We start from the raw sequence: 13,717 nt of genomic DNA, 5'->3' as shown, positions 1-13,717 counted from the left end.
GATTTTTTAAAATTAATACCAAGCATCTTCCAAATATTTCTTTGCCCAATGACTTTCTGTGCCATATGTCTTCTTCAGCCTGAGAATTTGAGACACCTTTAAAAAAACGGCTCAGCAGTTTTGAGCATGTTGTTTTGCCTTCATTGGATATATTTTGGCAACCCTTTTCCTTGAAGTGTTCTAGTGCCACAATACCATGGAACAAGAACTCGATATTCTGGCAGCTGAAAAGTTACATATGTGTCAGAAATGTACTTTTGCTCATGTTGTCTCCCTGTGAATGTTTGCTGATGCATGGAAATGTTACCAACCTTTGAAAAATTGTGCGTGCATGCCTGAACTTAACTTCCAAAGATCCTGTCTCTGCTAAATGTGCTCCCACCTGCAAACTCCTGGTGCTAGGCATGCCTATAGACCAGCAAATCATGTTCCAGCCCTGGGCTGTGGGGACTCAGGGAGAGGGCACAGATGGAATCTAGTCTGTGGCTACTGCAGGTGCTTCTAGGACTTCCTGGTTTTTCGCGAAAGCATGGAAATCCTGTATCCCCACCTCTAACACTGTTGCTTAGCAGGAGTTCTCAAGGAACCCACTCAAGTAAATCTAAACCACTCAAGTAAATCTAATTCTTTGTATACTTGTTCTGCTTTCTTTCTTTTTTCTGGAGAGGGAGGGGCAGAGGAGGAGACCTATATTTGTGGGATGGGTGGGGGGTGTTCCTGTCAGTTAGCATGTTTTGGAGAATTCCTACCCATCTTTGAAAACAACAGAATCAGAGATCACAGAATTGTTGAGGTTGGCAGGGACCTCTGGAGATCTTCTGGTCCAACACCCCTGCTCAAAGCAGAGTTAGCTCTAGCAGGCTGCCCAGGACCATGCCCAGTCAGGTTTTGAATGTCTCAGGATGGAGACTCCACATCCTCCCTGAGCAGCCTGTTCCAGTATTCAGCCACGCTCACAGAAAAAAAGTATTTTGCTTATGTTTAAATGGAGTTTCATGTATTTCATTTGGGGCCTGCTGCCTCTTCTCCTTTCACTGGATACTACTGGGAAGAGTCTGGCTCCACCTTTTTACTCCCTTGCCCCACTGCCTGCCAACCATGTATTTATACACATTGGTAAGATCCTCCCTGAACCTTCTCTTCTCCAGGTTAAATAATTCCAGSTGTCTCAGCCTCTGTCTCACATGCTCCAATCCCTTTATCAGCCTCATTGCCATTTGCTGGACTTGCACCAGTATGTCCATGTCTCCCTTGTCCTGGGGAGCCCTGCACTAGATACAGCACCCCAGGTGTTGCCCAGGTGTTGTGCTGAGTAGAGGAGAAGGATCACCTCCCTCAACCTGCTGGCAACGCTTTTCTCGATGCAGCCCAGGATACTGAAGGCCACCTTTGTTGCAAGGGCATGTTGCTGGGCCATGTTCAACCTGTTGTCCACCAGCACCCCCAGGGCTTTTTTTGCCAAGCTTCCTCCCAGCAGGTTGGCCTCCAGCCTGTCCTGGTGCCTGGGGTTATTCCCCCCTGGACGCAGGGCTTTGCATTTGCCTTTGTTGAGCTTCATGAGGTTCCTGTTGGCCCATTTCTCCAGCCAGTGGAGGTCCCTCTCTGAATGGCAGCACAGCCCTCTGGTGTATCAGCCAGTCCTCCCGGTGTTGCACTGTGTGGTGCCTTGCCGAGGGTGCCCTCTGCCCCGTCATGCAGGTCATTAATGAAGCTGCTGATCAGTGTTGGCCCCAGTGTTGCCCCTGGTGTTAAGCACTAGCGCCAGGCCTCCATCTGGACTTCATGCCACTGCTCACAAGCCTCTGAGCCTGGTAGTTCAGCCAGTTTTTCAGTCCACCTCAGTGTCCACTTATTTAGCYTGTACTTTATCAGTTTGCCTCTGGGGATGTTATGGGAGGCAATATTGAAAGCCTTGTTAAAGTTGAGATGAACAGCCTTCACTGCTCTCCACTCATTCACCGAGCCAATCATTTAATCATAGAAAGCTATCATATTGGTCAAGTAGTATTTCCCCTTTATAAATCCATACAACCTTATTATTAAAGCTGCTGGCCTCCCTGCTTCAGTAAGGCTGAAGTACTGATAGCCAGATATCAAACAAGAAACTTCATGATTTTACAGGTGAACTGCTCCCTACACTTTCCCCCTTTAATTATGCCCTCATATTGGGTATATTTTCTTGGGCCTAGAAACAAGCAGAAGATAAAAGTTCCTACAGTTATAGTCTTAGGTTTTGTCTGCCTATCTAGGAATAATGATATTTAAAAGAGCTCTTTGCTGTGCAAAGCAAGATATCTCCTTTCATGCTCCTCTTCTCACTGGCTCTGTATTTTAGCAGTACAGCTGTTACTTTGGCAGTATGATGAACTAAATCATTGAACTGATGTAGCTGGAAAAGTAACGCAAGATGGGGTGGGAAACTGTTGTCTTTCAGCTGTATGAGTTCATCCTCTGATTTACCACGTAGCTTCACAGGCAGATATGCTGGTACAGTGCACAGGCTGACGTAGTATGGAAATGCAGGAATGGAAGAGTGTGCAAGCTGGCACTGCTGCTGTTGAAATTCTTGTAGAAACAAAACTTGGAAATATCTGCATCTTCTGAAGTGCTGCAGACATCAACACTTCTCCTTGCTGCTGATGTCAGCGTTGCTGACAGTAACTCATGTGCTATTCCAATTTGGTTGAGGAAGAAAAAATGAGTCTCAAACGTCTACATTTTTGGGCTTTTTGAAAATTCAGAACAGTCTAGAGTGCAGCAGCAGGCTAAGCTGATTTGTAATTGGGACTACCCCACTTCTGCCTTCTGCCTTCCATTGGTGTTGCTGCTTTTGCATTGAGCTGGTTCAGGGAGCAGGAGGAAGAGCAAAACCCCAGCAAGCCCTGACATAGGTTGACTTGGCTGCTGTGGAACTGCATGCTGATTTAAATCACAGAAGTAGTGTTTTTAATGAAATTTTCAAGACCACACTATATGTCACCCCCATGACCTATTTCAGTTGCTTTGCAGTCTTGAAAGATTGCCCAAATAGCAGCATTTGAAATGCATTGTTTTTGGATTTGAGCAGTAGGAGGTAGGTGGGGTAAATCCTGTCTGTGCTGGGCCTGATGTGGTCCATTGGACAAACTTTGGAGAGCTTAGCCAACCAAGCAATTATATCTTTGCACATCCTCTGGTTTGTAGACTATCTCTAAATTCATATTTGTTGAACATGCTGGCATTTCCTTTGTTTTGGAGGTTTTAACATCTTTGTTGCTTCCCCATTTGTTGCAGGCAAAACAGTCTTGACTCAGGGAATTTCACTTCATTTAATTTATTGCCAATCAATATAAACTTTTAATTACTGATTTGGGTATTGAGAAGTAAAGAAGATATAGACAATTAAGCAAGCACTTAGGGAAACATCTTTTCTCACCCAACTTCAGGCCAACATCTTTTCTTCCCCCTTCCACTTTTCCACTTACCTTGCTGTCACCAAACATTGCACTCAGTCTCTTCCAGTCCCTTCAGGGAGGCAATGGGTGGCACAGGAGGTTGGGGTCAATGGTTTCTTTCTGCCACTCTTTACTTATTGCTCTTTTCTTCCACTGCTCCTTGCTTCCTACTGGTCCTCTGCTCCAGCACAAGTCCTTCATGAGATGCAGCCCCTTCAGGGGTGTACCTGCTCTGTCATGGCTTATCAATGGGTCACAGTCCCTTCGGGGGTATCTCTGCTCCAGCTTGGGTCCTTCACAGTCCCTTTGGGGTGCACCTTCTCTGAATTAGGTTCTCAGCAGGCTGCAGTCTCTTTGAGAGTGTACCACTTCCAGCATGGTTCCCCCATGGCTACAATACTTTGGGAGTGTACCTGTTCTGATGTGGGTTGCCCACAGGCCACAGTCACTTTGGAGATACCCTGCTCTGGTGTTGGGTCACCCAAAGGCTGCAGTCCCCTCAGAGGCGTACCTCCTCTGGCATGATGTGCCTCCTTCCACAAGTGCCCCTCCAGCCGTGTCACTAAGTCCCTTCCACATGTCTCTTTCACTTCCTCCAAAAACATGCCTCTTCACATTTCTCCTCATATGTCCCCTTCTGTGTGTTCTCCTGTGTCTCCTCTCATGTCTCCTTTTTGTGTCTCCTCTTGTGTTTCCTTTTATGTGTCTCTTCTCATGTGTCTCCTCCTCTGTCTTCTGTCTTTCCTTTCGTGTCCCCTGTTTGTGTGTCCTCACATCTCTCCTCCTGTGTCTCCTGCCCCTTGCAGCTACTTCCCTTTCTTGAATATGTTTGAGCAGAGATACCATGCTTCTTTGGCTGATTGAAGTTTTTGTGCGCAATGGGTTGTTTCAGAGCTGTCTGGAACTGGCTGAGACAGACACAGAGCAGTTCATGGCCTCCTCTCACACAAGTCACACCTGTAGCCCCCTGCTACCGAAATCCTGCCATTTACCTCCAATACACCATTACAGAGAGCAGGGTCATATAGATGGTTGTTGCCCTAGTTTTTTGACCATGACTAAAGTGTTGTGTTTTCCTTATAGCATAAATTAAAAGGTGATGATAAGCTCAGTTGTATAAATCACTTATTTGCTTTCTCAAAATGCACTGCTCTTCGTTAAGGTTGATTGTTTTTCTATTTTTAGTATGTGTGGTATTTGCATAGCTATGTTTTAATAGCACAATTTATAGCAAAAAGAAATTAGAACCTTACTGAGATCATGTGTACCCTGTTAGTTTGAGTTATAGCTGCTCAGGCTTTTCATAGCCAGCCTTCTGTTTTGTCTTTAGAATAAACTGATGAACAATCATCCCTGTTTTTTTCTTATATTGACCTTTTAGACTAATATTTTGATTGTCTGGACAGGGCTTAAGGTGTTCTGTCTTAAGGTGTTCATTTGTTGGAGACAAAGAGATTGTTGTGCCAGTTTGTGCACAGAAGAATGCCATAAGCAAATCTCAGAAAATCAATATACTCACAGCATGTTGAATTTAGCTATTAGGGATGAGTTGAACAGTGCTGAAATTAGGGAAATGGTCTGCCTCATCTGCAGAGGAATTCTGTGAAACCTGCTACAAAATTCCTTCATGGAAAGAAAATGAAGGCTTAAGTGGGGAAAAAGTGGAACAGAAAATCAGATTTTAGAAGAAATAGAAGGGAAAATGCACTCCCTAAATTTGCCTGAAGATAGGTTTTTCTTTCTTACATAGCTGGAATTCAGTTACCTTCATTAGGCATTTAATCCGGAGCAGAGATGACACTGGAAAGGTGTCAGATCCTCTACGTGGTTCACTGCAGAAGAGGAAATATCAGTGACTGCATCAGCTTGAAGAGAAGTGACCAGAAACAGCAGTGTGAGAAGATGTTAACATTTTCTTTCAATACTATACTTAAAAAACTAAATAAGCAACTACCCCCCAAAAAGTAGCGTACCATGGGAATCCTGTGTATTGTACATCAGTAGAAAGAAAATGAACATGTGAACAGGCTTTACCCACCTAAAATATGAATCATAGGTGCACTTATAATTCCTTTCATTCTACCTGTATTTGCAATGATGGGATGAAGTCAAAGCAGTGGAAAGAAATGTCTTCTATTTTCTTTGTGGCACCAAAAGTATAGAAGTGTAGACAAACAGTTGTTAGAATAAGAACATATAGATGAAGCTCACTTTTCCAGGTTCTTTCCTAGGAAATTATTGGTGTTTCACTTTTCATTGTGTGGTTTTGACAAAACCCACTAAATTTCATGTTCGTGCTTGGATTCCTAAGTATGGCATCAAAGTCATTTAGAACTTTGTAAATGGCTGGACTCTGTGTTGAGCATCTAGAGTGCCCTTGCAAACTACATGCTAATTTAGTGTGGACTTAGCTGCCTAATTGTGAGACCTTGACTGGAAAGTTTTGAAACTGTAGGTGATATATGCTGACCTGACTTTACTTGCTATAAATCCTTTTATTTGTTTCTTCAGCAAACTCCATGAAAGCTGTGAGTAGTTTTTTAAAAAGCTTTACATAATTAAAAAGAAAATTAAAAATTGAAATTGCTGAAGACTTACCAAAAAGCTTGGACACAGGTTAGATATAACCTGTTAGATATAGATATAATGTTAGCATTCAATAAAATGCCTTGGTGACCAATGTGTGCATGAGTTCAGACATACTCTTGCTGTCCATTGAATTGCCTCTGAGAACTTTTTTTTTTTCTAAGATAGACTATGATTTCAGATATTCAGTGAAGGAAATTTCAGATGTTGCTTCAGCGTCCTGCTTGGTATAACACCAACAATTGCTTCTTTTAAGTAGTATTTTTTTTTTAACTTTTGTGTTGTTATATGTTAGAGTTGCCTATGGGCGTCTCTTAACAGAAATGCATTGCCTTTTTCGGATAAATGTGTGAAGATGATGATGATCTGCTTTTTTTTATCCCTGCTTTGCTTTATCTCATCCTCATTCAATGAATAGCCAATGAAAATACATCATGAAAGCTTTTAAAATTTTCCACAAAAATTCATCTGAAAGATATAAGGGCTACTGAATTAATTCTTTATGCGTAGATAATAGGAGATGGTGCATGCACTATCTTCACAGGTTCCTGCAGCAGTCCGCTCACTGCTTCTACTCTCATTCCTGTAGAGAAAGAACCACAGTTAGGATAAACATCAAGACTGCACCGTTTCATCTCCTATCGTGTTCTAGTTCTTATTTTCCTTTCATTTTTTGCTACTTCCCTTCAGAGAGCAGTGCATCTCCTGGGAGCATTGTTATGTTGTATTAAGAGCTGTCTGTTTCCTGCAGGGAGGACTAATAGGGCAATTTTTTGCCCCATATACTTTCCTCTGTGACTCTCCAAGCACAATAGTTGACATAGCTATTGGTCAAACTCCAAATAAAGCATGTACTAGGGATAGGAAAATAAGTCTGTGTTCAGTGCTATAATTTTGATTAAATGAAAGATAAAGCTAGTTAATTCAGATACAGGTCAGACTCACTGTGAGTTTGCTGAAGTTAATGATCTTTCATCATGTCATTCTGAAATATGGAAGAGAGAAGAAGATGGAGACCTTGGCCCTCCTGGCCTAAAGGATGTTCTTAACAGATGGTAAAGCTAATAAAATTAGTGGTTCTGAGTCTTTTGGGAATAGTTGCAGTAGGTGAGCAGGGATTATCAGCTCTTGGATTTCAGTGCGCTTTCTGAAATTGCATAGCTAGCTATGGTAGCGGCTAAGTGCAGATCTTTACCTATTCCTCTTACATTTTGCAGTACTAATTGATATCACTGTAGATTTAAGTAGATGCCAGTTGGCAGTGTGCTCAATGAAATGCTGTTGATTCTGGAATGGTCTTTACCTACTTGGGACTGGGGAAAACAAACCAACCATATCTGTCCTCTTCCTGGCCGTGATGCAAGTCCTGTGTCTTTCTCTCCTGTGTGCATTGATCCAGTACAAGGCAATGTAGTTGTTGAAGAGAACCGTATTGTGCTTTTGTGTTTGTCTGTGTATGTTTCAAACTACGTAAGAGTATTTCTGACCATTTTGGCTAGGTTGTATTTTGTATGTCTAGAATTAAACAAAACAAATACATGTGCAGTTATTTAAAAAGAGGTAATTATACTAGTTCCATAGTAATAAAATCTTTTCTGCCTTGTGCTAAAAAATGAAATGCTGTAGCATAAGCAAAATGCAATAAGTTTCTAAATGTAAAAAAAAAAAGTTAGTTTAAAAGCATTAGAACCTTTTCCATTATGAAATATGCAGTTCAGTTTTTATATAATTACTGTATACTGAACAGAACAGCTAGCATATGGTGGGACATGATAATTACACTTCTAAACATGCATGCTTGAATAGAAGAACCTCATTAATAAAACCTCTTTTCTAAGAATACTGAAATATTTTACCATACCTCTTGGAAAGCTGGTAAGAGATGTCAATGCAGTGATTAACTCAGAAATACAGTGCTGTAGTTAAGAATCTGTTGAATGTGTTTTGCTATAATTATAGTAGTTTGAAGGTTTTTTGTTTGTTTTTTCCTCTCAGCTCTGAACATAAATCTGAACTCTCCTTTTTGGCTGCAGTCTCTCTGGTTATGATCTTCATTCTGGTTCAAAGAAAATGCTCCCTGGTTTCAAAAATTGCTATGGCACTTGGGCTCCTGGGAGTCTACAGTTACCGGGCAGCCATTGGAAACATCATATTTCCATGGCAACGTGACAGCAAAGATATTTCAAAGTAAGTTAATCAACAGATATGCAAATCTATTTCTAGAAAGGTGTTAACACTTTGGATATCTTGGGGGGAGGGGTGGGTATTGTCTAGGCTGGAATCAGATTCTTATGAACAAAAGAACTCTTGTTTTAAAGATGGCCAAGAATCAGTTTTTGCGGTATGTGCACAGTTTGGAGCCCCATGAAGTGTCTTGCTTCTGTGTCAAATTAGACATCAGACAAGTGCTGATTAATCTGGGAAAATTTAATAGCCCTTCTGTGTTTTTTGCTACAAAGAAGACCCTTCTCTTGTTTTAGATTGACTTACTGCATTTAGCAGAGAGTATGCCAAGCTCATTTAGCTATTTCCTGGTTTTGAAAAATGTTTAGACAATAACTGGAGGGGGGTACTTTTCTGTGTCTTTCTTTTGCAGTTGATTGTTCTGTAATGTATGTCTTTTCCAGAGGTAATAAAATCCTTCTTGAGGTCTAGGCTCAGCTGCATAATACAGACTAAGGATTTTTATATGGATGGTAAATTTCTTACAGAACTAGTCTCTGTAAGGAAGCTATTAGCTGTTTTATTAGTGGCTACCTCTGGAATGTAGCTAACTAGCTTTGATTTTCTTAGAAGCTCTGATACTTTTCACCATTAGATAGTGGCTGGCTCTGCAGCCTCAGTTTTTTCCAAGTGTGAGATATTGTGGAAAGCTTCCAGAATCTGTTAGGAAATTTGATGAGGAGAAAGGGATCGTGGAAGAGAGGTTGTAAAACAGTTATCTTCTGGGTAGAATAAACTTTCTCCAGCACTCATTTTGAATTTGATATGGATAAAAGTGGTTTCTGTTGGGACTTTTTAATGAGAGTGTCAGAGATTCACAAAAGGTATAGAAAACCCTACAGGAGAGGATCTTAGGACTAACAGAAGCTCAGATTTGCTAATGAGGTATTTTTTATATGTCTGTATGTGTATCCAGATATGTGTACGTACTTTCCATCTCTTCAAATATGGAAGAGAATTCTAGTTCTTTATTTAGTATAAAGTTGCATGTTAGTTCTGCTAGGTATGAAAGTCTCCAGTCATCTTTACTTAATCTCCAGGATTTGGCTCAGTGTTTGAAAGTGTTTGTGGAAACATGTCTGATTTCTGAATGTGACCTCTAGTTTTGTTTTGTGCTTGACTAAAATCTTTGGGGAAGAATCTTGTCCTTGCAATAAGAAGAAAAATACTTCTGAGTGGTACAGAATATTAAATACAGCAACTGAGCTGAAAATAAAATGTGGTTAAAGAAAAAAGTGGAATACTTAAGTACACAGAATGAGCAAAGCCTTCACTGAGAACTTACTCATACTATTCATACTATAGCTGGCATGTTGATTGTAATTACAACAAGAAGGATGCAGGATTTTCATATTATTTCAGCTTAAAGTAGAAGTGAATATGGTAATTTGCTTAAATTGTTATGTCAGATCTTTGTATATGTCTAATTGCATAGTCGTTTAAAAGTTATTCTCAAGATTCATAAAACAAAGCTATATTGCCGAGTACAGTGGTGGCTGAGTCTTGTACTTAAATCACAGCTCAAAATGTAATGACTACTTAACCAGTAGAAAGCAAGTTTTTTTTTTTTTAATCAGAATATTTTATCTGCGCTAACTTCCACAAGCACCATTCTACAAGATTCTAGACACTCGTCTACCAGTACACTGTAGGGTGTGCTTGTACTGGAGTGCATGTTTTCTTTGATTCCCTTGATTGAGTACTAAGCTGCTGTGAACTTTTGTATGGTAAAACACATAGTGGAAAACTTTCTGTAAGACCTGTGCCTTGGTCAGTGCTTGTTGAATAATTAGGGGCTGCTGAATCTGGTAGTCCAGCAGAGGTGAGGCTGCTGCAGCTCTGTGTCCTCAGGTCCGGCCAGTAGCAAGGCCAGTAGCAAGGCTGAGCGTGTAAATCCTAACAGGAGCACAAGCACTCGTACACGCAATGCATATACTGTATATGTATATATGTGGCTGGCCGAACAGATTCACACAGATGGAAAGCAGGGCACGCACACAAACAGCACCAGCAGCCTCATCTTGTTCCCCTCTCTGGCTGATCAGGATGAAAGCCTGTTAGTGGAAAATGTATACRTATATATGCATATATACAGTATGGATCTGTCCAGTAGGCGGTCTTAGATGATCTGTGCAGTAGCTGCTCCTGGATCCCCAGGCTCACCAGTTGCTGGCACTTGGACATACAAGCCCAAACTTTAGGTCTTCCTGATACCTGACTTCCTAGCTTGCCAGCCAGTCCAGCTTGATATTTGCTAGGAATTACACACACTGTTGTACCTACCCACACAATACGCGTGCACTCTGTTTTCTCCAGCTGCTGGCACCATAGGCCCATGGACCCCTTGTCCAGTGTCTGGCACTTAGCCCTCCATCACACGTGCACACAGAGTAGATAGCCTCCTCACCCAGGAAAATAATTAGAAATGGAGTTAATACGAAGATGGGGCAGACTGCAGTGATCAGGAGCAGAGCACAGCCGCACAAACGTAATGCCCAGCAACCTGTGTACGTGCAGTTGGCCCCTTTTACCCACTTTTACCTCTGTTTTCCCAGGCTCGTTCTCCCCAAACCATCTATAGCCTTCCCTTTCCTTGCCTTGGTCCTTCTCATAAACATCCCATAGTAAATCTTGCACAGTCCCAACATGCTCTTCACTGGCATCCCCTAAGACGTCGCATACCCCTGTAGGCAGTACTCCCCCCACTCAGTCTATAAGGTGATGGGGGGAGAGCCCTCCTGGTAACACATCCTGTGGGTGTCACACCCAGACCACGGCTCTGATTGCTCTCCGGTGATGGCCCGGAGAGCAGCCGGGTCACAGTGTGGCTCCGATTTGGTTACTGGGGTTCCTCTGTCTGGCATGGTTCCTCTGCTCTTGGTGTTTATGGAGGTAAGCTTTTAATCACATAACTTAACATTCAGTAATTCACTTCTATCCTTCATTGACTAATATTTCCTGTGCCACGTTTTGTGCATGCTCTGAAACGATGTACTGAAGGAGGAGATAATTTTGCAGGGTTTTAATGTGGACTTGATGATCATAGCATCTGTTTCTCAAACTGTAAAATTGTGTTCACAGCTTTAGTTGGTAGCATTCCTCTTTCACTCAGATTGAAGAACCAGCATTAGTGAACATGTGTGCCATAGTTCTGCATAAGATCGCTCCTGCATGAGAAAAAGCTGTAGATAGCCACAGTGTTTTTCATACATATTGCTTTTTTATGTAAGATGGAGAATCCCTGCTCTGACATTACCTTTCTCTTCCCCTTTTACCGAAGACAAATGTTTTCTCCAAATGTGACAACCGCTGAGAAGCAGATAAGGGAGAAGAGGCTTTTAAAGTATGTTTTCTCTTCTACGGCTTCTGCTAAGATGATAACCTCTAAATTAAAAATTGCAAGGAAGTAATTTGGCCTTCCACTTTCCTCAGAGTTCCTGTTTAAAATGATAGTTTGTGCAATGAAAAAATGAGCATATACCATAGCAACACAAACAAAATAATGGTGGTGCATTTGCTAAGAAATTAGATTTTTAGTTTGAATTTCCATCAACTGGTTAAGCTTAGGTTTCATATCAGCCATTTAATAGTGACAAATACCCAAAGCTGTTTCCTGAAGTTTTATTTTTAAGTTATATAAATATATTTGAATACTTTGTTAATAATTACATCAAAATTAGCAGAGRTACTGAAATAGGACATTTAATTTCTGCACTAGCCATGCAGGAGAAAAATCGACCTAATTAGCTTTCTTTTATTTTTCAGTTTCTGTGAATGTACGATAAATACAGAAGAATTGTTCTCGCTAAAAATATTCTACCTGCTAGGCAGTCCTGGGAGGTTGTGTTACATTAAAGTTGCATGCCAAGTTTGCTTAGTAATTRTAAAATAAAATAAATGCATTGTTAAATGGAAATATTTGTGGCCTGCCCGAGCAGAGGCAAGCAGAATCCTGCATGGTGTTTTCTGCCTCTTAGATAAGAGCTTCATGGAGGATGTTCCTTTCCTTTTTTCTCTTGTTTTTATTCTTCCTATCTTAAGAGAGGTGTTTTCATGGACAAAACTTGTCATCATCAAGGAAACACAAGAACCCTTTAAAGCCCCTTTAGAGTTTACAGAGGCTTGTTCCCTAAGGGAACAAAACAATAAACCCTTTTCCATAAGGTATTAGGTGTGAGCTTGAACCTGATTATTGTGCAAGCGAAGGAAAAATGGGTCTGAGTTCATTTGTCTCAAGTTCTTACTGCAGATATTCTTCCAGGGCGTGATACCTGCACATCATGCCAGATATTAAGCTACACTGTGGCAGGTGTTCTGCAAAAGCATCAATAAATTCCTTTCCCCTCCTCATTTGTTTATGTTAAGCTTCATTTCAACCAATAGTAATGCTACCATTAAACTGGTTTACTGGGGGCGAACGTGCATTTACTGTTAAAATGTGGGAGAGAAGATCCCTGCAAAGGATGAATTTTACTTTTTAAGACCTTTTCCAAAGAACCTACCAGAAAAAAGCTTCTGAAAAGGTGAAAAAGCTATGATTTGATTATCTTTTGACCAAAAAACCACACTGAAATATGAGCATGAAACAGTGTTTAATAGCAACTAGGTAAATGCTTTGTAGACAAGAGGAAATCAATGGTAGGATGTGTTCTGTGTCTTACATGAAATGGACATAAAGTAGAAAATATGCTTTTGAAATGAAGTTCGCCAGTTTATGAATAATGCTTGTACTTATTTTATTTCCACACTGGCATATCTAAACAACTACACCTACAAATTGCTTTGAAAGCTAACCACAGAACAGAGCACCATATTCATATTTAAGAAGACCATATCATTATTGTGTGGTGTTTTTGCCTTTTTTCTTGGTTCTGCAGGGGCAAGATAGGAAACTGAACCTGTCAATACCATTACTCACTATTTCCCTTTTTGCTTTGCTCTTCTCTTTCTGGGATGTGTAAAAGGAAGATTGAATTCGAGGTCATTTGTTAGCAATTGCTTAAGAAGCAAAGTGACCTTCCAGAGACTGAAAAATTATATAAATGTATAAAGAAAAGATTATTTTGAGAAATTTCAAATAGTGATGTTTTCTGTGGACAGCTTTCCCAGGCGTTACCACACCTGTACTATTTTTAGTGTTGTGGTCTAATCCTCTCTATATTAAGTCCAAGTGACTCAACAATTCTTACTTCTGAGTGAATTGCAATACCCTTCGAGGAGAGCATGTTCATTCACTGCTCATGTATAAGGTGRCTAATAATCACTAGGGGTAATGTATTTTAAATTGTGGATAAGGTGTGTGGGAAACTCTCTTTTCCAAGATAAAAATACATTTGTAACAATTGAATTTTTAATATGCTCATTTTATGAGTTCATTGGATTATTATAACTTAGGTCACAATGAAGTGATTTGTGACTTTTTTGCCCAGTAAATATAAGAATACAAGAATGGCAATGAACTCTAATGAATATCC

The 13,717-nt window shown here is 40.6% G+C and overlaps 1 protein-coding gene across 16 annotated transcripts in view; it reads left to right on the top strand.

Moving 5' to 3' along the window:
* PIGG (phosphatidylinositol glycan anchor biosynthesis class G) overlaps positions 1–13,717 on the top strand; it is a 101,887-nt gene that overhangs the window by 39,116 nt on the left and 49,054 nt on the right. For 14 of the 16 annotated variants that reach the window (XR_003255524.1, XR_003255517.1, XR_003255519.1 and 11 more), the window contains one exon: positions 8,016–8,207. Coding sequence is in view for 10 of the 16 variants with exons in the window: in XM_026077958.1 (XP_025933743.1) it covers positions 8,016–8,207 (192 nt within the window). In the remaining 6 variants the exon portion in view is untranslated. Of the gene's footprint in view, positions 1–8,015; positions 8,208–13,717 lie in introns of those variants that run through there. The other 2 variants (XR_003255530.1, XR_003255528.1) reach the window with 1 other exon arrangement.

This window comes from Apteryx rowi, unplaced genomic scaffold (assembly GCF_003343035.1).
Source record: "Apteryx rowi isolate R43461 unplaced genomic scaffold, aptRow1 scaffold_113, whole genome shotgun sequence".
NCBI classification, from domain to species: Eukaryota; Metazoa; Chordata; class Aves; order Apterygiformes; family Apterygidae; genus Apteryx; species Apteryx rowi.
The sequence above is the reverse complement of the archived record's forward strand: the minus strand, read 5'-3'. Positions and strand labels throughout refer to the sequence as shown.